At 43.3% G+C, this 25,529-nt stretch overlaps 7 protein-coding genes across 7 annotated transcripts; 3 read left to right on the forward strand and 4 right to left on the reverse strand.

Annotated features, from left to right (window-relative positions):
* Positions 1-23: 23 nt before the first annotated feature.
* On the forward strand, positions 24-813 carry EAE97_009174 (uncharacterized protein; the record flags this gene model as incomplete). Its single annotated transcript, XM_038879689.1, has 2 exons — positions 24-122; positions 143-813. The coding sequence occupies 2 exons, from the start codon at positions 24-26 to the stop codon at positions 452-454; spliced, it is 411 nt and encodes a 136-aa protein (XP_038729245.1). The 3' UTR covers positions 455-813.
* Positions 814-1,619: 806 nt separating this feature from the next.
* On the reverse strand, positions 1,620-2,958 carry EAE97_009175 (uncharacterized protein; the record flags this gene model as incomplete). Its single annotated transcript, XM_038879690.1, has 2 exons — positions 1,620-2,224; positions 2,286-2,958. 2 exons carry the CDS (start codon positions 2,956-2,958, stop codon positions 1,620-1,622), a joined length of 1,278 nt encoding a protein of 425 aa, XP_038729246.1.
* A 1,258-nt stretch (positions 2,959-4,216) lies between these two features.
* EAE97_009176 (uncharacterized protein) lies at positions 4,217-4,693 on the reverse strand (the record flags this gene model as incomplete). The annotated part of the gene is made up of 1 exon (XM_038879691.1): positions 4,217-4,693. One exon carries the CDS (start codon positions 4,691-4,693, stop codon positions 4,217-4,219), a length of 477 nt encoding a protein of 158 aa, XP_038729247.1.
* Positions 4,694-5,717: 1,024 nt separating this feature from the next.
* EAE97_009177 (uncharacterized protein) lies at positions 5,718-6,404 on the reverse strand (the record flags this gene model as incomplete). The annotated part of the gene is made up of 1 exon (XM_038879692.1): positions 5,718-6,404. The coding sequence occupies one exon, from the start codon at positions 6,402-6,404 to the stop codon at positions 5,718-5,720; it is 687 nt and encodes a 228-aa protein (XP_038729248.1).
* A 2,378-nt stretch (positions 6,405-8,782) lies between these two features.
* EAE97_009178 (uncharacterized protein) lies at positions 8,783-15,070 on the forward strand (the record flags this gene model as incomplete). The annotated part of the gene is made up of 2 exons (XM_038879693.1): positions 8,783-14,276; positions 14,328-15,070. 2 exons carry the CDS (start codon positions 8,783-8,785, stop codon positions 15,068-15,070), a joined length of 6,237 nt encoding a protein of 2,078 aa, XP_038729249.1.
* Positions 15,071-16,488: 1,418 nt separating this feature from the next.
* On the forward strand, positions 16,489-17,859 carry EAE97_009179 (uncharacterized protein; the record flags this gene model as incomplete). Its single annotated transcript, XM_038879694.1, has 4 exons — positions 16,489-16,577; positions 16,640-16,875; positions 16,964-17,037; positions 17,059-17,859. The coding sequence occupies 4 exons, from the start codon at positions 16,489-16,491 to the stop codon at positions 17,857-17,859; spliced, it is 1,200 nt and encodes a 399-aa protein (XP_038729250.1).
* A 1,825-nt stretch (positions 17,860-19,684) lies between these two features.
* On the reverse strand, positions 19,685-23,646 carry EAE97_009180 (uncharacterized protein; the record flags this gene model as incomplete). Its single annotated transcript, XM_038879695.1, has 11 exons — positions 19,685-20,047; positions 20,098-20,207; positions 20,258-20,439; positions 20,486-20,834; positions 20,886-21,089; positions 21,140-22,086; positions 22,138-22,227; positions 22,280-22,515; positions 22,562-22,961; positions 23,018-23,157; positions 23,206-23,646. The coding sequence occupies 11 exons, from the start codon at positions 23,644-23,646 to the stop codon at positions 19,685-19,687; spliced, it is 3,462 nt and encodes a 1,153-aa protein (XP_038729251.1).
* Positions 23,647-25,529: the final 1,883 nt, after the last annotated feature.

A 25,529-nucleotide genomic window follows, 5' to 3' on the forward strand; every position in this document is an offset into this window, starting at 1 on the left:
TCTTGAACTTTCCTTCATCCTACATGGGAGGCACTTCTATAAGTGGAAATAAATTCAACTCAAAACATTGGGTGATGCGAACCAATGCTTCCGCTCAAAATCCGATTCCAGGACCTGCAGCTGTTATAGACGCACAAAACAGTGCTGTAATGGTCTGCCACAATGCTCTCATGATCGCAATGGGTATCGTCTCGACTTTTTCAGACACATTCCTGCTGGCATGACACAAGCTCAGATGATCGCTAATCGCAGGGGTCAAATTGCTCTCGAGCTACATCGTGGTCAATTGGCTGTCGCTCCAAGTCGACAATACATAGCACCCATGTGGCCGGAGCAGAGCGACAATTTTCGATACACAGGCGGATTCACACAATTCAAAAATCTCATTGCCAAGCACTGCAATTATGGAGTCGTGGAAGAGCTGTCCCGTAGAGATCGCGCGAGATGGTATTGAGGTGTGCCACCTAAAATCGATTTCGATATCGGTCGCAGGATAACGAAGCCTAATCTTATTCGTTATGGTCTGACGCGAGGAATCGCCATACACAATATGCGGTATGCTTCATGGGGTCCGTCGCGGAATATCGTTGAAAAGTTCGATTACATGGCAAGAACACAGGCTAATGGTAACCCGGCTATTAATCCTCCTTCGTACTGATGCATCTATCGCGCTGTTTTGCTATGCCATTATCTCTGTATAGTTTTCTTATTACTTTCTTTCACGTCTCTTTTCAAAGTGGTTTGCATGTTACCTGCTTCCATTTATATACATACCAAATTTTGATAAATATTCATCGGTCAGGTGCTATGTAGTTCAATTCGCATTATATCCTTTCACAGTACTTTCAAGTTGGGTCCGCGTGAATGGCTGTGTAATTATATGAAGAATGGTTTGCTTTGGGAGAAAAGCAGTTCTTAGATCTATTCCACTTGATTCCTGGTTCGATACACACGTCCGCAATATCATATATAATTATTAGCGACATGAGTTCAATTCGATCATAATCTTGAGTCCCATATTTCAATTCAAAGTTAGAAATACCATAGAGAATGATTGAACACTGATTAACATTTATATTTTCGAGCTTTTTATCATGTTTCATTGAACGATAGATCCTTAAATTTAGAAGACTCGTCTTCTCTAAATTCTGTATAGGAAGCTTATCATGTTCTCTCGTCGCACAAGCGAGGAGATCTTGGTAATACTGTAGTGCAGTTTGCCTACAGCTCACCAATTTGTATTACTCAAGTATTTCCTTGAACTCTATAAATTATGAAGCAGGACAAGGAATACCGACCAAGATTTATATCTATTCACTCTGGAGCTATTTGTTTCAAGGAATAGAAGGCACAAAGCCTCGATATAAGATGGAAATAAGTCCAGATCTTATAAAAAACGAATCAAATATATCAACTACACTAAGAAACCCACAGTTACACAAAACACACAGTACCAATCAAACAAGTTTACAATAACAAACCCAACAACGAAAAGTAAAATAATGATAACAGTGTCAAGATCCCCGGACAGTCTCTCGAAATCAGGAAAGAGTGCAGAACACCAACAATTCAAGACCTGCTCAAACCTCCCTTCTACGTTCGCCAGACGGCTTACTACTTCAGCTTCTGAAAAGGCTTCTGAAAATCCTTGATGGACTCTTCTTCCTCTGCCTCTCTTTCTCCTGTGGTCGGCCAGCGAGTGTATCGAATAATTTGTCTGGCGGAATATTTTGCTCTGTACCCTTGTGATGTTTTCTACCTTCTGGATCTCTCTTATTGATTGCGTAGATAGGTTGAGGTGTCGACTCCGGCTGATTTACCAGCCCATTTGGTATATTATCTGCATGGGTTTCACTTCTCAACCAATCTTCACGGAGGCCAAGAAAGGCGTCTTTATTAGCTAGTCCTCCGTTTATATTAGCTTCAAGGCCTGGGTCTCTCGTTCTTACTTTTCCGCCGCGTTTGTGCCACGCACCATCTCTATCTTCATCTCTTGTTTGCTCTCCACCTGGAGGTTGCCACATAGGCTCGGAACGGGATTTTACTTTCAAATTCTCCCCATCTCCACTTCGATGACGACTTAATCCTGGTTCTGCATGTCTCGAGTTTGACCCTTGTGATTGCTCTCTTTTCTTGATAGGTTTTCGTTCAATTTTTCGTTCCTCCTCCCAATCACTACACGTCTCTAATATTGGCACCTCTTCTTTAGCATGAACATTTACATCTGTATGAATGTTAGATACTTGGATGTTGGTGTTTGTAATCAGAGACTGGAAATAACTCACGCTCAACTGTCCTCCGTTTCGCTTTGGCTTGAGGCTTACTCACCTGACCTGGCAAGTACTTCTCCCCATCAAATGGTGCTAATGGCGGTCTGATGGGTTTACGACTTTTTGATTCATCTTTTTTCCGTCCGCTTTCGCTATCGTATCCCTCTTCACCATAAAGTGAGAAATCATTGCTTTCTGGGGCAAAGCTACGGTAAGGATCATCACGGCCAAACAGATATACTGGCGCTGGCGATTCAGCTCTCTTAGAACGGGTTGACGACGCTTGTGAAGGTGCTCGTGATTCCCGACTATGACTCCGAGCTGAACGATTTCCCGAGTCCGGGTTACTATGCATTTTTTTCCTTCTATCAGTAACATTACCGCTACCCATACTTCCATCAGTATCATTACCACTACTTCCCCTACTTCTACCCCTAGATTTCGTCCTCCCATGGCTATCATTTCCGCTCCAGCTTCCATTAACATCACTATCATAATCACTTTCTGGAGGAATCGATCCCACAGGTTTGCGATGGCCTGGATCACCGCTGTAATCAAAGTCTTTGACGGCACCTATTCGGTCAAAGCTAACATTTCTCGGGACATTCGCTGATCGCCCACCGGAAGAGGAACTGTTGCGTGATGAAGGACGCGTTCTGGATGATTCGCGGGACGCAGGTGGAGGCATTTTAGCGAACAATATAAGGAGATCCCTGAATATTCCACCGGAATCCACAAGGAAACATAAACTTTTTCAATAAGGTTTCATAACCTTTAAACCTGTAGCCCAGATAACCCAGATATGTAATACCACCAACAAGGAAAACAACTCATGCACCGCCATTTCTCGAGGTCCGAGGATTTTCCCCTGAGGACGATGTCATGAGGACCGACCATACTGAACGTAAAAAGCCACTTCATCTCATCCTGAACTTCTCGGCGTGCCTACAGAGATTCACGAGAAGAATCGGTTGTCCATTGTCAACCACATCTGGCCGGCATATCTCCTGGTCGAGTCCGGCCCGAGACCCACGTGATAACTGACCCTGCATTGCCGCGCGCTTGATCTGCGTTCATAGTTTGTTGTCCGCATGTAGACCCAAGAATCATTCTATTATGACGTATCTTTTTTCGAGTGGTTTGAGGAACTGATAGCATGATTGGCGTACTAAGGAAGAGGTCCAAAGAAATTGTAATCCGGAGATCAACACTCCACGCTCCCCGATCACGATCGCGATTCTTTTCTAGAACAATCCTTCCTGTGAAAGTGTAGGCACTGCTTAGGTAGTTGTAGAGTTCGCGATTTATATTTGTAATCTTCGTAAACAATAGCAGTTTCTCGCATGTGTTGATCAGACGAATTGCGCACGAGGTGGAAGTATAGCTTCTCACCAACTTTTGTGTGAGATGAGTACAGCTGCAGTATACTCCTCGCCAATTTGTAATTCATTATAAATGGAAACTATATAGCTAAGCTTAATAGTTTCCACATCTGAGATTACTAAATCGGAAAATTGCGGCAATCATTCTCCATTACCAGACACTCCGAGTGAACAGAATTCAGAAGTATGACAAGCAAGTCAAAACACGCAAAAGAAAGAGAGTTGGAAAGATTCACTGACCTACATATACAATAGCTAGGTAGGTAGCATTAGACATCAAGGGAATTATCTCTTGATTCCATAGTCTTTATGCGATAGTCATTAAAATGCAAGCCTCCGCGTACTTATTGTAAAGAAAACAACCTAGTGTAAACAAGATAAGATGACAACGTACGTTCTAGAACCAGACTAAAACCACTAAAATTTGCATGTAACATAATATCGAATAATCCCAGAGTGAAAGTTAGCCTACGTAAACGCCGAAGCCAAATTGGACAATCAACGCCCTATATACCAAAACCCTTTTGTATCTTCACTGCCAACTCCTGAACTACAACGCCCAATCTAACTTAAGATCTCAACCCCCCCCCCAATCCTCTCATCTCTCTGTTCTCTCCACTTCCTGTAATCATCACTAACCACCACCGGAACCCCCATTCCCCTTGGCCACATCCACCTTCCATCTCCTTCCGAACTCCACACCTTGATCATACCTTCGAACGGCGGCTCGTCTCCTTCTTCCGGAGAAGGAGGGAGTGTCTTGTTCAAGAGAAAATTATCCTGCGATGGGTCATTCCTCCCCATCTTCTCATGTTCTTGCATCTGCACTCTTCCCCTGTTCAATCTATATTTCCTAGGCGGAACATCCATGAACCCCACATCTTCTTCATCCGAATAATAATCTTCTTCATTTACCAGTAACGATCTCTTGACCTCGTCCTGTTTTTCAATTTGTACGTATGCTGAGCGCCCGAAGGCTGTGGATGTGAAGGTGGTGTTCTTTGGGGAGGGGCCTGAGGATAGGGAGAGGCATGAACCCATTCTTGAAGGGGTAGATATGGATGTCGAAGAGGAGTTGGGATGGTAGTTGGAGTGGGATCTACGGAAGAGTGTCGTAAGAAGCGAAGACATGTATAAAAGTGATGATTGGTATGATTGGTATGATTAGTATAGAGAAATGAATTGAATGAATTACGTGAATGAAATTTAACAATCACAATGAAGCAGGTGCAGTCTGAATGACAAGAGATTCACCAACAGAAAAAAACGCAAATATCAACAGCGACTGAAAAGAAAGTACCAGACTTCAGATACCTGAAAACACAAAGTAGGAAAATAATCGCAAACCAGCGAATCTACCCCAAACGCGTAGATTCTAATATCATTTAAGAAGGTCAATTCTAAGTATTTCCAACAGCCTCAGGAAGCCAATATCTCTCATTTGTTGGAAGCGCGAAACGGAGGCTGAGCTTAACGCCGACCATGAAAGAGCCGCATTCAATCCTAATTCAACCACAACTTAGGCAATCATGGCTATTACCGACCATGATAACGGGAGATGAAAATATCTGTAACCTACATGGATCTGTTGGTTGGTAGGATGATTACATGCTTTGGGGATTTGCTCGCACGGTTATAGAAGTTTTTGCGGGGGTGGGTATCAGACATTGATATAACATTAGGCAGAGACAACACCTCTCATAGCTTTGACGCATGGATCAAAGGTCAATGTCGATATGATCCTCCCCGAAACCAAGAAAGTAAAGGGGTGAAAATGAGATTTCTGTGAAAGCCGTGAAAGCCGTGAAAGCCATAGTTGATATTCGTTCTTCTAAAACAAAGATACAATAGAAACCGATGAGTAAAAGGGCAAGTAATACATTGCCGATTGGGAAATTCTGAAGGGTATTTAGCTTACTTCCGTTTCAAATAATCAATCTGTTATCATCATGTTCTGGCCATGATTCCATATTGTGTTGGCCATGATTCTTTTCGCAATTTCTCCATACAGCTCATAGAATTTGCCTTTCCGTGGAATTGTTCTGTATGTTGCCTGGCAGAGATCTCAATTCCCACCATTTCCCTTGAACTCTTTCTCTTTCTTTTGTTGCTTGATCATAGCATCGATCCTGGCAAAACTTCCAAACCCCTCAATCAAACAGCTTGCCATCCATTTCCACCACAAAGAACTTCCCCTCTCGATGTTGTACTTCATAAGTCTGCTCCTATCCATCCAAATGACTTCCATCACATGTATCGCAAAGGTCGGTATGGCAATCTTGTCAGAAATCCACAAGAAAGTTTCTGGGCCGCCTGGAAACCATGACAACACATTGTCGTAGAAGAATGTACCAGGTACAATGCGCGATTTCGTAGCAAATATAACCGCCGTCATTAAACACAAGCCGAAAATCAATCGATGGAAGAAAATCTTCGGAGGCTCGTATCGAGTAATGGTATATGGGGAGATGTTGAGACCATCACGGCACTCGGAATCCATAGCAACAAATCGAGGTCGAGCATCGGCGTAGGAATTCATGGGAGGATCAAGGGGAATCGTGTGGGTTTTACCGGATTTGGAGGAAATTCGGAGAGAAGAGAGAGTGATATCGAGAAGATTCGGCTTGGAGGCTTCGCTTTTGGAGAGCTGACAGTAGTGCTGTAAGTAGAGGGATAGAGAGCCAGCATGGTCTGCGTTCATGTGTTTGAGGATGCGAACTTTGGTAGCAGCATCTTTCTCGGATGAAGCCATGAAACTCCGATAAATCAGGCGTGCTGATAGTGATTGTCGAGATCTATGGAAGATTCAAGGTATGACAAACAATACCGTCTTGTGGAGTTGTGCAATTTGTTCTGACACGGGAGTAAAGAGTTGAGGTTCACGGTGAAACCTCGGTTAGTCGGGCGTACCTATCCCAATGATACGCACTCTGTGCTTGTGATTTTCAACTGCAATGGCAATCATGAATTTGTCTCCTTGTCAATGATAATCTTCTATTGTTTTTATTTAGTTGCTGGTATACACCGACAGGTCTTTGAAACGGTCAAGAACATCTTAACGCGAGTTTCGTTTTCCGAGGTCCCCGTTTACCTGCGGACAAACCATACATAGAACCTTGCAGGAAATATAACACAGCGAGGTACTCGCCTGGTACAATACAGTTATCTTGTTAAACCAAAAGATTAGCCTCCCTGAAGTCCCTCCTTAATGTTTAACTGCTTTACTATCATAGCATTCCCAAAATGATAGGACGTGGGAACCCTTCTTCTATAGATCCTCCTGATGTTCTGTTGCTATCCTCATTGTCTCGTTCTATGTTGAGGGCCTAGTTTGAGGAAGAGATGAATGTGTTTGTCTGTTTGTTTAGCTATCACTCGTATATTCTCAACAATACCTTTTCATGATCGACACCGATTCCCAACTCGATCTGTAGAACAGCTTCGAGAACGGTCTGCAAATTTTCGTACCAGGTCAACCTGGCGTTGATCAATATGATTAGCCTCCACACAGTTTTATCCTGGTGGATGTGATAATATCCTCCAACCAAAAGCTGACGACTAATTACCCACCCAACTCAAAAGTTCCTCTAAACAGTTGTAAACGTCCCTTAATCTCTTGTACAGTTCCAAGATATGTTGTACCTCAAAGCTATGGTCTTACACACACGTGGAGGAAAGAGGGCCAGGTACTAAGAAAGTAGGGCTCCGTCCTTGACAACCTGTTACTTCTGCAGTCTGTGTGTGGTTCCCCTGCAGCTAGAGGACGGCATGAAATTAGTGAGAGTGGCTTTTCGACTAAGCTGGTAGGTTGTTGGGTTCGTTACCCGAACAGGGGGGGGGGGAAGTGTGCCGATGTGACGAAAGTGAGTATCTAATATAAGCCACAGCCAAAAATGTTCTCCCATTGTTCTTTCTGTAAATTTCCATATACGAGTCGAGTCCTAAGAAGCGAATAATAGAAGAGAATGGGCATCCAAGAGCACCTAAGTATGTATCACTTTGTAACGCTTGGCTATGGATGTACAGCTTTGAGAAGATAGTACACTTTATCATCCAGTGAGTACACCTAGACAGGTAGTAGGTACAAAAATGGATCAGAGTAGCAATGGGTGGGCAGCAAACACAATGCGATCCAACGAATCGGAATATCCAACCACCAACGCAACGAGCGACAAGACGAACGAGTGTATACGACAGAAAGTATACCTTACTGCAATGGTACTATCAAACTTGTTACCAGAAGATACTATCGAATAAACAGCCTTGGATAACGATACATATGACACAATGCTCAAGTAGATATTCAGGGGAAGCACTTTTAGTATCCCAAGATCTCAGACCAGTCCAGAGTAATAACAGAAAGCTTCCTGCTTCCATAAATACCTCTCTCCCTCTATAGATGTATCATATAATAGCTTTATTCATATGGAACAATTATGAATCACAGATGATAATATCAATAGCGAGACAACAAATAAAAAGAAAATTCATCAAAATTCGTAATACAAATCGTTCAGCCTTGTGCTCTGTATAGAAATAGATCTCAAGGAATCCTCAATTCACTGAACACAAAAGAGTGTGATGAGTGAAGTATGACCTCGAGTATCTCGAGATATAAGACATGAGATATCAAGATATAATTTCCCAAAAATCACCGACGACTTGCATTATCTGCACAGTATTAAATATAATAATAAATCTTCGTCTGAGAGCACATTAAATGTCCCTAGCACCATAACGATTACCCCCTTCCAAACCTTACCTAGAACACTTACCCCGACCTTCAGAAAAAAGTTAATGATATCGACAACGAGATCAATTACTAAATTCAGATACTGTTTGACTTGAATCCTAAAGTCTATTACTCTATCATATTCAAGTCCCTCAATACCACTAGACCAAAATCATCGACTCCTCGTTCCTGATCCTTGACTTCTGCCGCTACGATAAGGTACAGACTTCAATATTCTACTAAGATATATCAACAACGCGAAACAAAAAAATTAAAGAAGAAGAAAATTCTCCTGATGAAGCAGATTTCCTCCCATCTATCGCCGACATACCTTTGCTAATTAGCTTCGTCGCGCTGTCCACCGCATTCCACATTCTTCCCAATGCGCAGTTGATAATATGCCCTGGCAACCTCTTCCACGCATCGCATTCGCCGTCGCAACATACCCATTTGTTGCTTCCTCGCCCGCAGATCTTCCACTTGAGCTTGGGGATGAATTATACATAATTGAACAAGGTGGGAGAGATTCACAATGGTTTCGAGGATATTTAGTTGCTCCGCCAAATCTACTGGCGGGCTTGACAAGTATAAAAGGGCAGACTCTTGAAGCTAGGGTCTTCTCTGGAATATTTCCAACTAGTTGCGTAGAAGTTCGGGAGGTTCTAGGAGATGATGAGCGTGAAAGTCAGGTTTCTACGGAGGACGGAGACATTGTCAACGAGCACGGATATACGAATGGCATTTTGGAAAATAAGAGCTCTAGTCCTATCAATGGCGCCCACATTCATCAGCCCAATCGATCCGCAGATCTCAACGGCGCAAACGGACAACCTGCGAAGAAGAAACCGAAGAGCAAGGGTTTTAAGAACGGAAATACAAATAGATTTTCAATTGTTGCGAAACGAGAACCTGGCGCACCGAAGCCACCAGCTCCAGTACCTATGCTGAAGATTGGAGACGAGACACCAACTTCTGCCTCCGAACCGTTAGTGGACGAAATTGCATCCTGTTTAAGAGAATGGCACTCTACAAACTTGCACGAGCTCTTGCTTTCGAGACAATATCAGAAGTTGGATAAGATGTCAGCATTGGTCAAAACTCTAGATCTTTCAAGAAGGCAAATTCTGCACAATGTCTGCACAAAGCACGAGCTTCAGTCATTGAGGGAGAAAACAGTATGGGATCTCGTGAGGGGGAACAAATTGCTGAATGGGGAAGTTATTGTTCGAGATCCTGCTGCCCACGGTAGGGTTCTCACAGGTGATGATTCAGCAGTGGATGTCACTAGACTCCAATCTATGATGAGTTTGTTGGATGAAAAGCCGCAACTTTCGGTCCAGAACGAGAATATGGTACTCCACCATCTCTTGTTGGACGTGAAGGCTTTTGTTGGAGTGTCTACGGAATCTACAACTCTATCCTTTTTCTTGGCTGCCAAAAAGCCGGGTTCGGCAGGTGTGGCACTTTCGGAAACTTATATTGTAGACGTACCTCCTAGTGCTTCTCTTGCAAGTGTTGGGAAATCGGGACAAATGAGAACTCTCTTTACGGACCTCGCATCCACTGACGTCGGAGATCTCCTTTCCACGGAAGGCGAGTTGTATCTTGTAGTGAAGGTGCAATCGTCGTCACAAGTTTTAGCAGGCAAACCTCCCTCTCGCGGCGGATCAAGAGGCAACTCATTGTCTAGGGACAGTTCTAGCAAGGATCGGGAGAAACCTACATCTGCTGGCGCTGCATCGAAGGCAGGTAGGAGGAGTTTGATGTGGGGGAAGACCAGGACTCCATCCAACGCGACCAAGCTTACGTCTCTCTCTGAAGCCGAGACCGGCGCCGAATCACATTCTAGTCGAGATGGTGCCAATAAAAGCTCTTCGTCACGAAATGGTGGAGACGCTAAGCCCGGAGTTTTGACTCAAACTATCTCGAAGACTGTTGGTATGGGAGCTTTGAAATTGAGCTCACTGATGAAGAATCAAGATGAAGCTGAGCAAGTCATGAGTATATGGGCACCGTCAGCTGCTTCTGGGTATGAGAAGCCAAGTCTAAGTGATGGATGGGAAGAGATAATTCGTGATTTAATGACAAGCCAATCCGGTCAGTATGAAAAGTCCCGAAGGACGGAACGTCTACAGGTATATCTGAAGGCATTCAACAGCCCGGATGCAGATGGACTGATCAAGTCTACTCCAACATTACTATCAGGAATCTTGAAGACAAATAAAATGGGCTTTTCAGGAGCGCCAACAAAGCCAAGATCAGATATCTATGTCACTATTGATGACGCCTTTCTTCCCAAACATGCTCTTCTGTCACGATCGGTTGGCAGTGCGATGCCTGTATCCTCGTCCTTTGAAGGGTCAAATCTTCAAGTAACTATGGAAGTAAGAAAGTCAAGCGGAGAACGACTCGAGGGCGCCATTTACCCATCATCGAATGCAGAGGGACAAAGTTCTTGGGAGTCGGTAGCAGCCGAACGAGGCGATGCATGGAGCCAAACACTGCGCTTATCTATACCACAGCAAGAGGTTTCGAATTGCCATCTGGTGATGGTACTTGCGGATGCACCAAATCATCCCCTTGCTATATGCCATATTCCACTTTGGGATCAGCAGGCTTTCATGCGAGACGGACATCATTGTTTACTTCTGTACAAATACGATGAGACAACCATGTTACCTCGAGGCAGTTCGGCTGGTAAAAGTGGTTATCTCACCCTGCCATGGAATGCTGGCGGGAAAGATGAGGCTGTCACTGGACCGATCGCCACTCTTCGTATTCAAACATACCTATGCAGTACAAAATTTTCACAGGATAAAGTGCTCCTACGGATACTCAAGTGGAAAGACCAGCCGTCAGGAGATCTGCAGCAGCTTTTACAACGACTAGTCTTTGTCTCGGAGATTGAGATTGTGAAGTTACTTAGCGATGTGTTCGATGCGATCTTCGGAATACTCGTCGAACACACCGGAAACGATGATTACGAAGACCTCATTTTTAGTGCTCTAGTTACAGTCCTTTCCATTGTACATGACCGACGATTCAATCTCGGCCCCTTGGTTGATCAATATGCCGAAACTCGATTCAACTACCCATTCGCATCACCGTGCCTCGTGAGGTCTTTCACTCGTCTGCTTGCCAGCCCTTCTGATCCAGAAACCTCGAGAAAACTGCGTGCTACATTCAAGGTGGTTCGACATATCTTAAAATTCATCACTCATGCGAGAGGGCAGCAGAAAGTGAAGGAAGCTGACATCGGGATTACTCGTTCGAGTTCAGGGTTTGGCCGCCAACTCCGCCAGATTTTCAAGGCACTTGAAGGAATGATGAGAACCACGGCGCCCATTTTGGTAGGAAGTCAAACATTGGCTGTGCAACATTTTCATACTTGGCTTCCAGAGCTTACCGGCTTGCTCAGCAGAGAGCAGATTTTGCATATTGCCATTGACTTCATGGATTCATGTGCATTGGTAAAGGGAAAACTCATATTGTATAAACTTGTTTTAATCATTAATTATTCTCGACTGGATCTATTTACTCAACCCGAACAGATGAAGGCTATCGCTGCGAACACGGCTAGGTGGATCTTACCACATTGGGGTAAGACAACAGAGGTCACCGAACAATGGAGGGAGCAAGTTCGACTTTGTTGTTCAATTTTGGCGATACAAATGAATAATTTGGGCCCTGAAATTCCTGTATACATACCTAAAATCGTCGATTCATATCTTACACTACGTACAGGCGAAGTAAAGTCGCAGACTCGCTTGTCGTTGCTATTCCCCACCGCGTATCCTTTTCCCAGTAAAGTTATCGCCGAGAAGGCGGAATTCGATGAAGCACTTATTGAGCTTTCGGCAGTCCTATCTTCCATCTCAAATCTACCTGCAGGTATGCAGCTTGAGCTTGCACAAGGCGACATGGCAACTTTAATTGAGGGTCTCTTGAATATTCATCTAAGCATATTAGGATGTGAGGCATTTCCACAAAATTGGTTGAGCATTCGCATCTTCCACCACAAATCAACACTCAAAACACTCGAGTATTTGGCCGGTATTCTTCTGGACGGATTCATACCTCACCCTGACGATGCGGAAGAATATAATACCGAATTGTGGAAAGCATTCTTCACTACTTTACTCAAACTCGTCGGCAGTGATTCTTTGGCACTGGAAACATTCCCGGAGCAGAAACGAAGAGCAGTATGGAAGATTGCTGGTGATGTGCGTGAGAATGGCGCGGAGCTCCTGAGGCGAACGTGGGAGTTCACTGGTTGGGATACTACCCCTGAAGAGCGACAGAAATACGCTTTAGCCAAAATGGGAGGTTACCAAGTTCAATATGTGCCTGCACTTGTCGGACCAATCCTTGAGTTGTGTCTTAGTGTGCACGAAGGTCTTAGGCGCGTCGCAGTGGAAGTTCTACAGACCATGATCGTCAGCGAATGGACTTTGAGTGAAGATTTAAGTGCTATCCAAACTGCAATTATCGAGTGCCTAGATCAGCTCTTCAAATCGAAGCCCTTGACAGAAAGCATTCTACAGAAATTGTTCATCAATGAGCTATTCACCTTATTTGATAACTTGTCTCGAAATCCAGATGATCTGCTTTACAATGCTATAAAAGACCTCATTGGTACCACTGATGAGTTCCTGGATCTTCTCGTTGCGGTCAATAGTACGGACGTCACCGGTGAAGCTTCTCATATGATTCATCGCCTACGATTAATGGAATTTCTTCGAGATATGCAGAAGGAGGATATCTTCATTCGATACGTCCACCAACTTGCAGAGTTGCAGACAAATGCTGGAAACCACACTGAAGCCGGACTTGCATTGCGTCTTCATGCCGACTTATACCAATGGGATCCTTCCAAAATACTGCCTCCGTTGGACGAACCAGATTTCCCTGCCCAATCTCACTTCGATCGAAAAGAAAGAATTTATTTCGACATGATCAAAAACTTTGAAGAGGGTGAGGCATGGAGTAGTGCCCTGTCCGCCTACAAAGAACTGCAATATCAATACGAAGAGAATGTTTTCGATTTCTCTAAGTTGGCTAGAACACAACGAGCAATTGCCACAATTTACGAATCAATTTCCAAGGCCGACAAAATCGTTCCCAAGTACTTCCGTGTTATTTACCGAGGAATGGGCTTCCCTCAGAGCTTGCGCGACAAGGAATTTGTGTATGAGGGATCTCCTAATGAGCGAACTTCGGTGTTCACAGATCGCATGCAAGAGCAACATCCTTCGGCTCAGATTGTCACTGCTGGCGATGTGGACGACGTAGAAGGTCAATTCTTGCAAATATCCTCCTTGAGCCCGCATCGAGATCTTGCTCATCACGTCTTCCAACGTTCTAAAGTCCCTCAAGTCATTCGAGACTATCTACTCTCCGCAAATCCTCGTTATTTCTCCACCACATCTCGCCGCACTACTTCAGGCCCGATCAGTGAACATTCAGCTGAGAAGATAATCTATGCTACTGTAGATACATTTCCAACAATTCTTCGCCGCAGCGAGATTGTTTCCGTGGATAGATATAAGCTTGATGCTCACCAAACAGCTCTTGAACGAATCATTCGCAAAACCCAAGAGATGACTGCCGTGGAAAAGAGGATTGCAGATGGCGAAGATGATATTGCACCACTGTTAATTGAAGCAATAAGTATATCCGTGGATCCTAATTCTGAGACCAGTATCGCGAGATATAGAGAATTGCTGCCTCATTCTACACAGAGTGAGGACGAAGAGGGGGAAACGGTAGAGCTAGGACCGATAGATAACGCCCTCAAAATTGCGCTGATAGATCATGCTATTATGATCAAAAGATGCCTGGCTATGTTTGCAAAATCGCCCAATCTTCACAGTCAGGATGATTTGCAGCACTGTAAATCCCCATCTTTCCTTTATGGTCTTCATTTGCTTACATGTCATACAGATTTTGAACAAACATTTGCGTCCGAGCTCGCCTCTCTACAAATTCTCCAACCACTTCTCTCAAATACTTCCCCAGGCCTCGTTCCAGGCTGGACACTTTCGCCTTCATCATCCAAGGGAGATCTCATGAATAACTCACAGGGACATCTGGCACTTCCCCATTCCCAATCTTTCACACACGGTACTATCGATACCAGCATTCTCGATAGTCCCGATCACACCCGCGCAACTGGCGCTTCTAAACGTCTCAGTTCATTCCTTCTCAATCGAAATGGAAGTGACGATCGAGAAAATCGCCCTCCGAAGAAAGAAAATCGCAAGAGCTTCTTTAGTGGGAATGGATTAAGTATGAACGGTATTTCCATAACACATAAGGACCGTGGCCGAAAAGAAGCTGTAGATGATTTTGCCATTTCTGAAGAGAATGATTTGTCGCATAGTATGGAAGATTCTAAGGAATGGGTAACGCAGAGCGATCTTTCGGTTCAGCCTCCTCAAGGAAACTATACTACAAGTAATGTAGCTAATGGAAGGAGAAGCAGTAGTTCTCAACGCAGACCAGGCACTACGGGAACAGGTAGTAGCCAAGGTATAGGGGGGCTGGGAATGGGAATGGGTATTGGAATGGGAAGTAATAGTAGTGGATTTGGTGGAAGTGTGAGGAAGAGGTTTAGTGTGTTGAGGTTGGGGAAAAAAGCGAGTACGGTGGGGAGTGGGTTGAGTGGAGATTTAAAAGAGGAATAAAGTGGAGATGTCGACAGAGACAAAGATACCTCATGATACTGGGAGGGAAAGAAAGTAATTGAAGATTTTCTGGGTACGATCTACAACAAACTTAACATCATACAACAATTATGTTATGTTATAGGTGGATCTCTTTTTTTTTTACGAGGGATAGATGGGTGGATATGGATGGATATGGATGGATGGATGGATGGATGGAGGCCCTCGCACCCCTTGACGGACACAGTTTTCTTGCACATATTATACGCTATCTGGCTTCTCTTTTGTCACATTTGTTTTAAGCGCGGAGCTGGAGCGTGGATCTGGAAGAATGGTTAGTGGTGGGTAATCATGTCTTTTGTTCTTTTGTACAATTTTTAGTTCTTGGTGCGTGCGAAGGGTTATCTTTCGAAAAGGAGTGTAGGGTGGGGAAAGGAAAGGGGAGAAGATAAAGTGGGGATAGGAGATGAAAATACCCGAGACAAGTCGAAGTTGAATACCCAAAATACTCAGGTCCTCGATATACCTGGGAGAAATGCCTATAGTTGAGATACCATACATTACATACCTACATAACTTACATTATTTGCTTAATAATCATAGAGTAGATACATCAATACGTACTTGCGTACATGTATTCTGAGTTTTTTTGTCTTCTGTTTCTGTTGGGTGTGCTTTTTGAGAGGATTGGGGGGTGGTTTTAGATGTGTGGATGATGATTGGGAAATGGAGGACTGGGGCATTGTGAAGGCGATGGCGAGGGAAAGGGGATAATTGAAAGGAAGTTTATGGACAGATTGGAAGGTGGGAGGGGGGACTGTAACTTTTGTACATAATTATGTATTTAGTGCATAATACTCGGACGAAATATCAATATCGTGTTTTCATCGATAGACATACGGTAAATGAACAGAGTAAAGCTATCGAATTCTCTTTAGTATGAAAATCCCGAAGTCGGGAGAAATAGACGGTGTGCTGGGATAAGTTTTTCTGCTTAGGTGTTTTGTTTTTGCAGTTTGTGTGAGAGGGGAGAGCGGGTAGGAAAAGAGATAGAGGAAGGGTGTTATGTTCTAAGGACCTGGGATAGTTCCTTGGGGTTTGCGATGTCTTCTTCTAAGTGGTGGTTAAATTTTTTCTCTGGAATTGCGGTTTATGATTACTCTTGTGAGAGGGTTATGGAGAGTGCAGGTGAGTGGATAAATGATGTTGTTGATGTAGTTGCTTCTTCGGTGCATTTATTCTTAAGTTGTATATGTGAGGTATCTCTGCTATTTGTTGCGGTGGGCAATGGACTGTGTTTTCTATTGGTAACTTGCAGTACTGAATGCCGAGAGAAGATTCGACTAAAATGTTCTGTTGAAATTGAAATTAAATCTATCCTTCACTCTAAGCTATTCATCTTAGACTATTCTTCAAAATGGTTGATATCGAGTTGACAAATGTCGAGACAAGAAGCCATCTGTCTCAGCCAAGTGTGCAGAACGCAAGCATCAAAGAAGAGTCCTCCTCAGGTACAGAAAGCAAAACTGTATTCCTTTTTTGATACAAATACTGACTCATTCTCTCAAACGAACATAAAACTCAATTCAGTTTGCCGCCTAGTGACCCAGATCCGACAGGCAAACATCCAAAATCATCGGTACCCGCACACATTGTTGAAGCTACTTTGGAGGACAAAGATGAAGATTTGATCATGCTTCCCGCTGCAAAATTGGAAGAGTGGTTGAAACAAGGTATTCGAATCTTACGAGAGAACCGACAAAGAACGAAGGCTGTTGGATCCGATCCAGAATACGAAGCGTTAGAAAATGAACCAGGAAATCCAGGTCCGCAACACTTTGAGACTTCTTCCGCATCAGATAGAATTTTCGAAACACCAATTGATGGCCAACTCTTCAACAATCTATCAATGAGTCTCTTCCCCAACTCGGGGACCGGCAACTCTTTACGGCAACTCAGAAAAAATTGTTGATCCATTCTTCGATAGAGTTCGTAGAAATCCTTTCTAGTTTGAAGAAATAAGTGCCGACTCGCCCTCGAAAATTACAATCGACAGAAATGCATTGAGTACCCTTCAGCTCGGCGATCTTGATGAATTTTTTCAGTTTGGGAGATTCCATCGCTTTGAAAACTCTGAGTCACCTTTCGATATATTATGGCAGACGTATTTCAGTAAATTGTTTGAGTCTCGCTACTCCAGGAGTGTTGCTCATTGCCAGTGGTTCGTGACGGTTCGAAAAGCATGGTTTCGAAGACGTTTCGGCGCAATCGTACCTTCGACGAATTCCTTTCTCGTAGGAATTTGCTTTGCTCACATGTTTTGTAACGGTGGTACTCATGGTGGTGATATAACCATTGGCTCTGTACTGTCGTATTGTTTTGATAGTGAAGTCCTTTCAAGGGGAAAAGTGAATGACCATGAAGGCATTAAATTGCTTGCAGAAATCGTACCTATATTCAACGATTACATGAAGCTAGAGTCTGACGATCCTTTTTCACCCAATAGAAGACTTCTCCTCTGGCTTATGCCCATCAAGACCGAAGAAGCTCTTGCGCTGAATGTGCAGGAATTTATGCTCATTATACGGTTTCTCAAGGTGCAATCAACTTTCCCAATCAACAGAATAGACAGCCCTTCTCCAACATCTCTCTTTATTAATGATCTAAATTTTGAGTCATTGAAAGAAATCGGTGGTCTACGATTGGTCTGGACAGATGTACTGGATGAACATCTCCTTCTCGATCACGAAACTAGGAGACTATTCGTCGCATTTTTTGGAAGCATCGAGAATTCACAAAATCGTTCATAAATCTAGGAAAATCCTCGCAGTGAGTGGTGTCTTCTATTCGAGACCTACTGTACCTAATAATTTACATCTAGGTACCGATCTGTTGATACACCCATTTGGAATGCTTTTGCTCCCACAAGTGATTCCGAGACGAATGGGCCCAGCATATTTGACGGCGTTCACAGAACGTGGGATTTGTTAAATTCAGCTTCGGATGATCGCAGAAAACTTTATAGATCTATAGTTGATGCGGCTAGATGGCCAACAGAACGGCTGTGGAAAGATACTGGCACAATCACCTCATCAGAATACTCCTTCTTAGACTCGTTTCACGAGTTTCCTTCTTATACGATTGGATTGGCCATACAAAATGATTCTGAAATATCATGCAGTCATTTCGGCCCTCTTGAACATCGCGTCCGGATTCTCCGAGAATACATGGACAAGCAAAAACCGCGTGGTTTTCGACAGCTCTGGATGGACAGCAGGGATTCTTTCAATTATTATACATTCTGGGGAGTTATAATCTTTGGGGCCGTCAGTGTTTTCTTAGCAACGGCATCACTTGCAGTTAGCATTACTCAGACATATGCTTCTTTCAAGTCTCTTGGATATCTGATGTGAATTGGTGCTGTGGGATGTTTCGCTGGGAATGGGTTGATCACTTATGAGACAATGAGGCAATGAGTCACGACGACAGCTTGATGACGATGACGAGGTCATATTCTATTTGTCTTGAACATGGTTATAAAATATACGGCTGAATACCATCGCATTTCAATCTCTCACGAAAGTTCCACTTCGTGACTCAATCTCTATAACAACCTGACTGTTACCATCTCACCAAAACCAGATTTCACTCTCTATCGCTCTAGTATTGGATCTCCATTCTATATTACCCCCGTATATCATAATGGAATACCTACACAATAAAGTGAGGAAACATTTGTCGCTACCACACATATCATCAAACAAAGTGAAACTAAATTCTCTGTACTATATAAAAACAGAAAGACTAAACCGTACACATCCCTACTGTCAGTCTAATTGTCGCAGAGCCTGAAAAATACATCCCATCTATCATCCGAACCAATAAGACAAATGCACACAATGCACACGATCTAGACATAGAGACGACACTAAATGACCTATGACTTGTACGAAGAAGTGTTTCATTGCTAAAAACGGCGCTAGGTTCAATACTAGCATAGTCCTGTGCTACTAGCGTATCCATATATACAATATAATATAATAAATCTCCTATACGCAACATAACTTTTCCTCCAAGGCACGCAAATATCTGTACTACTCTGACAGTTGGGTCTATATCGAAGTAAAAATCCTAAGAATCAACCAGACGTATGCACTTCGTCCTTATATTATGTGCATATAGACTCAATCAGAATAAATCTCTCAAACCCTTCTCATATCGTCCCAGGTTCCAAATACCGAATCTACACACGAGACATTAAACATTCAATCGTCACCAATCAGTAAACGAAGAAGTCGCTGGAAGTCAAAATGCAAGATATTATTGTTAGCCAAAATCCCTCAAGTTAGCTACTTCCACCAAATTTCAATGGATTAACACCAAATAGCAAGGTATCAAACAACGCACAAGGAAAATAGAAAGCGGAACATTGCACCTCGCCACCTCAACCTTCAAATTATCACAAATCCAAATCCAACGCATTAGACCAATAAGCGAAAGATAAATTATTCCCCGGAGATCCATGTCCAGGTCCCTCTTCACCCATTCAAATTCAATGCGACCCATCATTCTTTTCCATGCAAATCATTACCAACAATTCCAATCTTCCGAATCAGCAGCATTAGCCCCGGCTGGTCATGCGCCATTCCTCTTTCCTTTTCCCTTATTCACCACCGGTGCCGGTTCATTCAACCCTCCATCCCAACAGATCTTCATTGTAGTCGGAAAGGGGAATTCGGATCCCATCATCTTATCCATATAAACATAGAATCCACCCTCTCTTGGGATCTTCTTCATTTCTCCCTGAGGGCCAGATGCTCGTCTCAGATTGTCAAGTCGGCCAATACATTTGAGCATCGCTGTAAGAGCTACACGTGAAGCTTCGGCGCCGAGACAAGCGTGCGAACCGACACCATAGACGAGGTAAGAATCGACTGGACGATCTAGACGAACTTTCTTTGGTTCGGGGTAGATTTTAGGGTCTTGAGCCAGTGAAACCTGAGGGTTTGTTAGTTTATCTTCATGAGATCACAGGGAGAGAGGCATACGAAACTGACGAAGACTGAATCGCCAGGCTTGCAATCGACTTTGCGAGATCCATCGTTGACAGTAATGTTTCGATGACATGTGCGGTAAGCACCGAATGTGCCGTACATTCCTATATGTTGTTAACACGGGGCATAAACAGATTAGACAGACATAGCTTACTAATTCCTTCTAACAAGTAATGCAAAAGGATATCGTCTGCCTCTGCTGTGTTGAGCTTTGCAAGACGGTTAATCTCTGGAAGATGTTCTCTGCCATCACCAAGATAAAAGTCAAGGACTTGACCAAAAACTTGTGCTTGATTCGCTACCATTGCTCCTGCTGTGGGCAAAATTTGTGACCAACTAGGAACATTAGTAAAAATAGTGAAGGATTGAAGGATACACTGACACAGTCTCATGAACACCCAAGCCAGTCTTCAACAAATGGCGTACCATGTGCACACCATAATCTTTAAGTGCGTTATTTTCTTCCATGAAAGTATCAACGATACCTGATACAAGACTAGTCTTCGAAATAAAGTTCACATTTTGCTCGACTAGTTGACCAAGATCTTGTGTGATTGGAAGACCAGCAGCACGTAGTGCAAAGGTTTTGGCTGGGTCGACGTCACCAAAGAAGATTACGATGAAGATAACAGCCAACACCATGTACAATTCATGCTCGGTATATACACCTTTGGGATTATCTTCACTCTTGAGTGGTAGGTGAAAAACGTTGGCGGCAAAGTGAACATGAGCTAGGCAGTATTAGTCAAAAACAAAAAGGGGCAAACCGACAAAATCCTCACCGGAATTGTCAATATCGCGAATAACATCAACCTGGCTGGTCGTGCCACCAATATTGTAGGACCATCTCTTGAGAAGCTTTGGAACAATACTTTCGTAATAGTTCTTGACACTCTCGTGCCATTTCTCTTGGTAAAGACATTCCTTCATTTGATTGCGACGTTCGGCAAAGAAGTCGCCATCGCCAGATAACATGAAATTGGCACCTAAACTTACATCAATATTGAGTGTACAGTTTCGCAACGAGTTTACATACCTGGTTTTCCCATGAGGTAAGAAAAACCTCTGCGCCAATTATCAACTCCAAATACTTCCGCGTTGGTGAGAACACTCTTGACTCCATCATAGGTGACGATATTCTTTCGTTCTGGAACCTTGACCGGTTTGTCCCAACTGTAGTCATCTGCACGACCAAGTTTTTCCATAATCTTTTTATTTTCAGACGGTATCGTAAGGGGATAGTGAGCATATACGCTGTTATAAGAGAAATGATTTGGAAAAGCGCGGATGAACAACTTATAGAAAACGCAACCTTGATTGACGTTCAAATCATAGTTGACTTCAGTAACGCCCCAATTCGTAAGGTTTGCTGGATGATAGTCGGTGGTGTAAAATCTGTCACCACGAACCAATGTAACTGCATCAGAAAGAATGCTACGACTGATTGTATAGGTCGGTCCAATACCAACACCTGGATCCATAGGCTCTTTGGCATCTTCACAAACTAATCCAGCATAAAGTTCCACCAAATCAGGCTCATCGAACAGCACCTTCAATTTCTCATAGACAGCTGGATTTGAATTGATGTCTGAGAACTTTTCATGTGGTATGAGGCCGAAGTGTTTGCGGAATTCATTTAGTGTTGCGCACTTCCATGCACGAGCTTGTTCCATTCCAAGGATTTCAACAGCACGAAGGACTGCAGGAACGTTATTTGCTCCTGATGACCCAGCCAAGTCTTCGATACTGGCGGTCAATTCTTTAACAAGATCATCATCATTGAGTTTTCCGTCAGTACCTCTCTTCATACCAGCGAAGTCTCGTTGTAGCGGATCTTCTGGTGTCATTGCTTCGAGCTTACCCAAACCAATAAGAAGCTCCTGCATAGTGACTTCCTTGTAGCTCTTCCCAAATATTTTCATGTACAGATCTTCTGACCATTTCTCATCACGTTGACTGATACAGGAATGCCATCGGTACACGCTATATACAATGAGCTTTAATTATGAGAAGGCAATTAATTGGAAGGCTTACAGATTGAATTCGGCGGCACATTGATTCCCGACTCCAGCGGCAGTTCCGGGCTTGCTATTTCTTTCCATTTCGATCCGAGGATCAAGAGTCCTATTGAATTTTAGCTATACACATTTCTTTCCTCAATTAAAACAACTCTTACCAGGTAGAATTGACCCGATTCAGACCGACAATTGTGCGGAGATAATCGAGTAGAATAATGTTAATGTAGAGACCGCAGGTAATAAGCCGTCCGGTTTGAAAGAGATCATTGTCGTACTTTTTCCAGGCTGCTTGCTTCTTGTCGTCTGGTAGATTGTCCTTGGGGGGTGTAAAGCGTCCATTCTCGTTTATTGCTGCCAATTGTTTCACTACATGGTTGTGGAAACGATTGAACATCTATCACACTTTAGTTACCGGTCTAAGATTCATATAAGCAACCTACAATAAGAATGCACCCAACTCCAGGAGGAAAACCTAATAATCTCTTCTCTGCGAAACAATCCGGCTTCAGCTCTCCATTCTTTAGTGTTCGCATGTTATCTTGTTCATCCTGATTACTCCCGTACAGAGGAGAAAGATCTAAATAAGAGGAGGTCATTGAAATGTTGAAATCTTCGTGTGAGGTGCGGAAGCAGTCATGAATGATAATGCTTGCGATATAGTAAAGCATACTGGAAACATTGTTCGGGTGGGGCTTGAATCCACCATTTTCTCGACTCATAATTGTGTCGAATATGAGCCCTGGATCTGGCTTTGGGTTTGGTTGAATGATTTTTGGAGTTACACTTCGAGCGTACGCTGTGCCTGCTTTTCCGATATCGGGAAACTTGATGTTATTATATCTTTGGATAAGGATTAGTTGGAGAAATATCCCGGATGATTCTGGTGGAATGCTCACGAGCCATCAGCTTGTCGATAATTATACTTGTCACCAAGCATTGAAGCTGGTGGATGTTCCAAGGATCCCCACAGCTCATCAACAAGTACTTCCGTAAGCTTAACTCGAGTCTTGGAAGTTCCAGGAAGGTTTGCAACCAACTGTTTGATTTTAGTTTTTGCATGTCGAAAGTCAAGGGTCAGACTTACCTGAATAAGCTTCTCCATTAACATGGTCTTGTCATCGGCCAGATTTGAGGATCCTAGTTCTTGCTTTATAGTCATCTGCAATGTCTCTAGATCCTTAATTCGCAATGCTTTGAGATCCTCCCATAAACCCGACTGCTCTTGTTTTGTATCGTATGAGCCATCTCCCGTTTCGGTATTCAAAGGACGATTGGCCGTACTGATAACTTTTCCGAGTGACTCGAGAGTTCCTACGATACCAGCGCGTTTTACACTATGATCGGGACCTTCAAATACCTGAGGATTGGAGCTTGCAGTGCCACCGGTAGACTTTTTAGTCACACCTAAAGTCAAACGACGCGCTGGGCCGCCTGATGAGGTTGCTCCATTTTCGGCAGACGTAGGTGAAGATTTATTAGTTTCCTTGTCTTTAATTTTAAAGACACTCGAAAGGCGTCTCATCATTGCGATTAGCCTTTACTGAAGCGTTAGTTTCGTCTCAAGATACGACGAATGTAGACAACAATATAGGAAGAAGCTAAAGTGCATCATGTTGCTTTTGGCTTACCTAGGAACAGTCGATTATCAGTTGCGGTAGAAGAGGAGAGAGCGACGTATGAGCTGGATGTATGAGTTGAATCAAAGTGCCACCAGAGTATCTATATGATTTGTACTCTTGAGCGAGAGAAGAGGGGCAGGTTATAGATAGCTTTGTTTGAGAATAAAAGTAAAAGGGGAAGTGATGTAAGAGGGACTAAAAGAAAGAGGTTGGAAGCTGAGCTACCTGGTAAGCAATTGAGGGAGGGGAAAGGGAAGCTCTCCCCTCGATTTGATAGCTCCTGCAGTGTTGTAGCAGTCTTGAAGAGAAAGTGGAATTTATAACCCCTTCGTTGCAATCCAATTAAAACCTGTGAATATCAAATTGAAGGGTTACATCAGAGCTTCTCAGAGGCTGAAATATGAGTAATTCATTGGACAATGCGTTGACAGTCTTCAGATTGAGGTGAGACCTGAATGTATGCAAAGTCGCAGATTTGGACATGGCGCGCCACTTGATAGGAAAGGCTTGCACTTGATGTATCATTAAGTCGCCACGCTACTCGATATTATCCTAAATGTTCAATGTATGGATGTGATATTATTATTGAATCTCTAAATCGAGATTTGTGGTCAAACAAAAGGCTTTACAACATTCTCCGAAAGCTCGATTCGAATCTCAAAATCGAATGATCTCTCAGGTTTGTGCTTTGCTTGACTCATACACGGAAATCAATGACACAAGGTAGACGAAATTAAAATGTTTCAAACCTACTCCAACAATTGATTGGTTTATTAAGAGCACAACATTGTACCCGACCCCGCAAGCCGATATCTGGGGAAGTGAGAGGATTTCGCCAATGGCATAGAACCCTACAACGAATACACTGTTTGCTTTACTTTGCAGGATGTGTGCGTTTGTGTAATTTTGATGCTGCTGAAAATGAAGCTCCAGGGACGCGAAGAAGTCCCACTTGAGTACTTCGTGGGTGAAAAAGCATTGGCTACTGCGCAGCAGCTCAACCCCTCAATCTCCTCTTTTCAGGGGCTGTTGAAGCTCAAAACATCCGAATTTGTCTTCTCACAGAGTCGCAGAGCAGTGAGGAGAAGATAGCTTGCAGAGCAAGGATTGTGGAGGGCTGCAATGCAAGGTAAAGTTGTATTTGATTGAGCTCATGATTTATCAACCAATTGCACCACTCGGTATGATATACCCATCCAATTGAAGTGGGAGGGTTATATGAGGGGAAAACGAATTGAAATGGAGATTTATATTTACAATGAGAACAAGTGAGAGTCAACAAAAAGGAGGAGAGAGCTGGAGAGAGACTGGAATGAAACATACTAAGCCAAACTTTGAGTCTATCATATCACGTGATGAACGATCTACATTCACCGCTTTCCCATAGCTTGATTTTGATGTCTATACCTTTCTAGATCCTTTCTAGATAGATCTATAGAGATGTACTAGGGAGTTGGTCTCTAATTTTGCTTCGATGAGTTTAATTAGACTTCAAAGTATCTCGAACAGATGAGTACTGAGTACTGCCAAAGTATCGTTTTGATTGGGCCTAGACCGTACAGTTGGCAGGGTACGTTGGATTTCCCTACGATGATCATCATCATGATCGGTGAATTGGTGGCGGATATTCCGTGCCTGGCCCAATTGGCCTGGTCAATAGTCAAAAGTCAAATAATTTTGAAGATCGCCAGCCAACAAGCAAGTTCACCCCGTTCACTTATTACTTCCCTCGAGCTCAGCGCTGTTTTCTTAAATCTTCAACAATCTTGATCAATCCCTTCAGATCATA

Source organism: Botrytis byssoidea (assembly GCF_014898295.1).
Source record: "Botrytis byssoidea strain MUCL 94 chromosome Unknown BBYS_021, whole genome shotgun sequence".
NCBI lineage: Eukaryota > Fungi > Ascomycota > Leotiomycetes > Helotiales > Sclerotiniaceae > Botrytis > Botrytis byssoidea.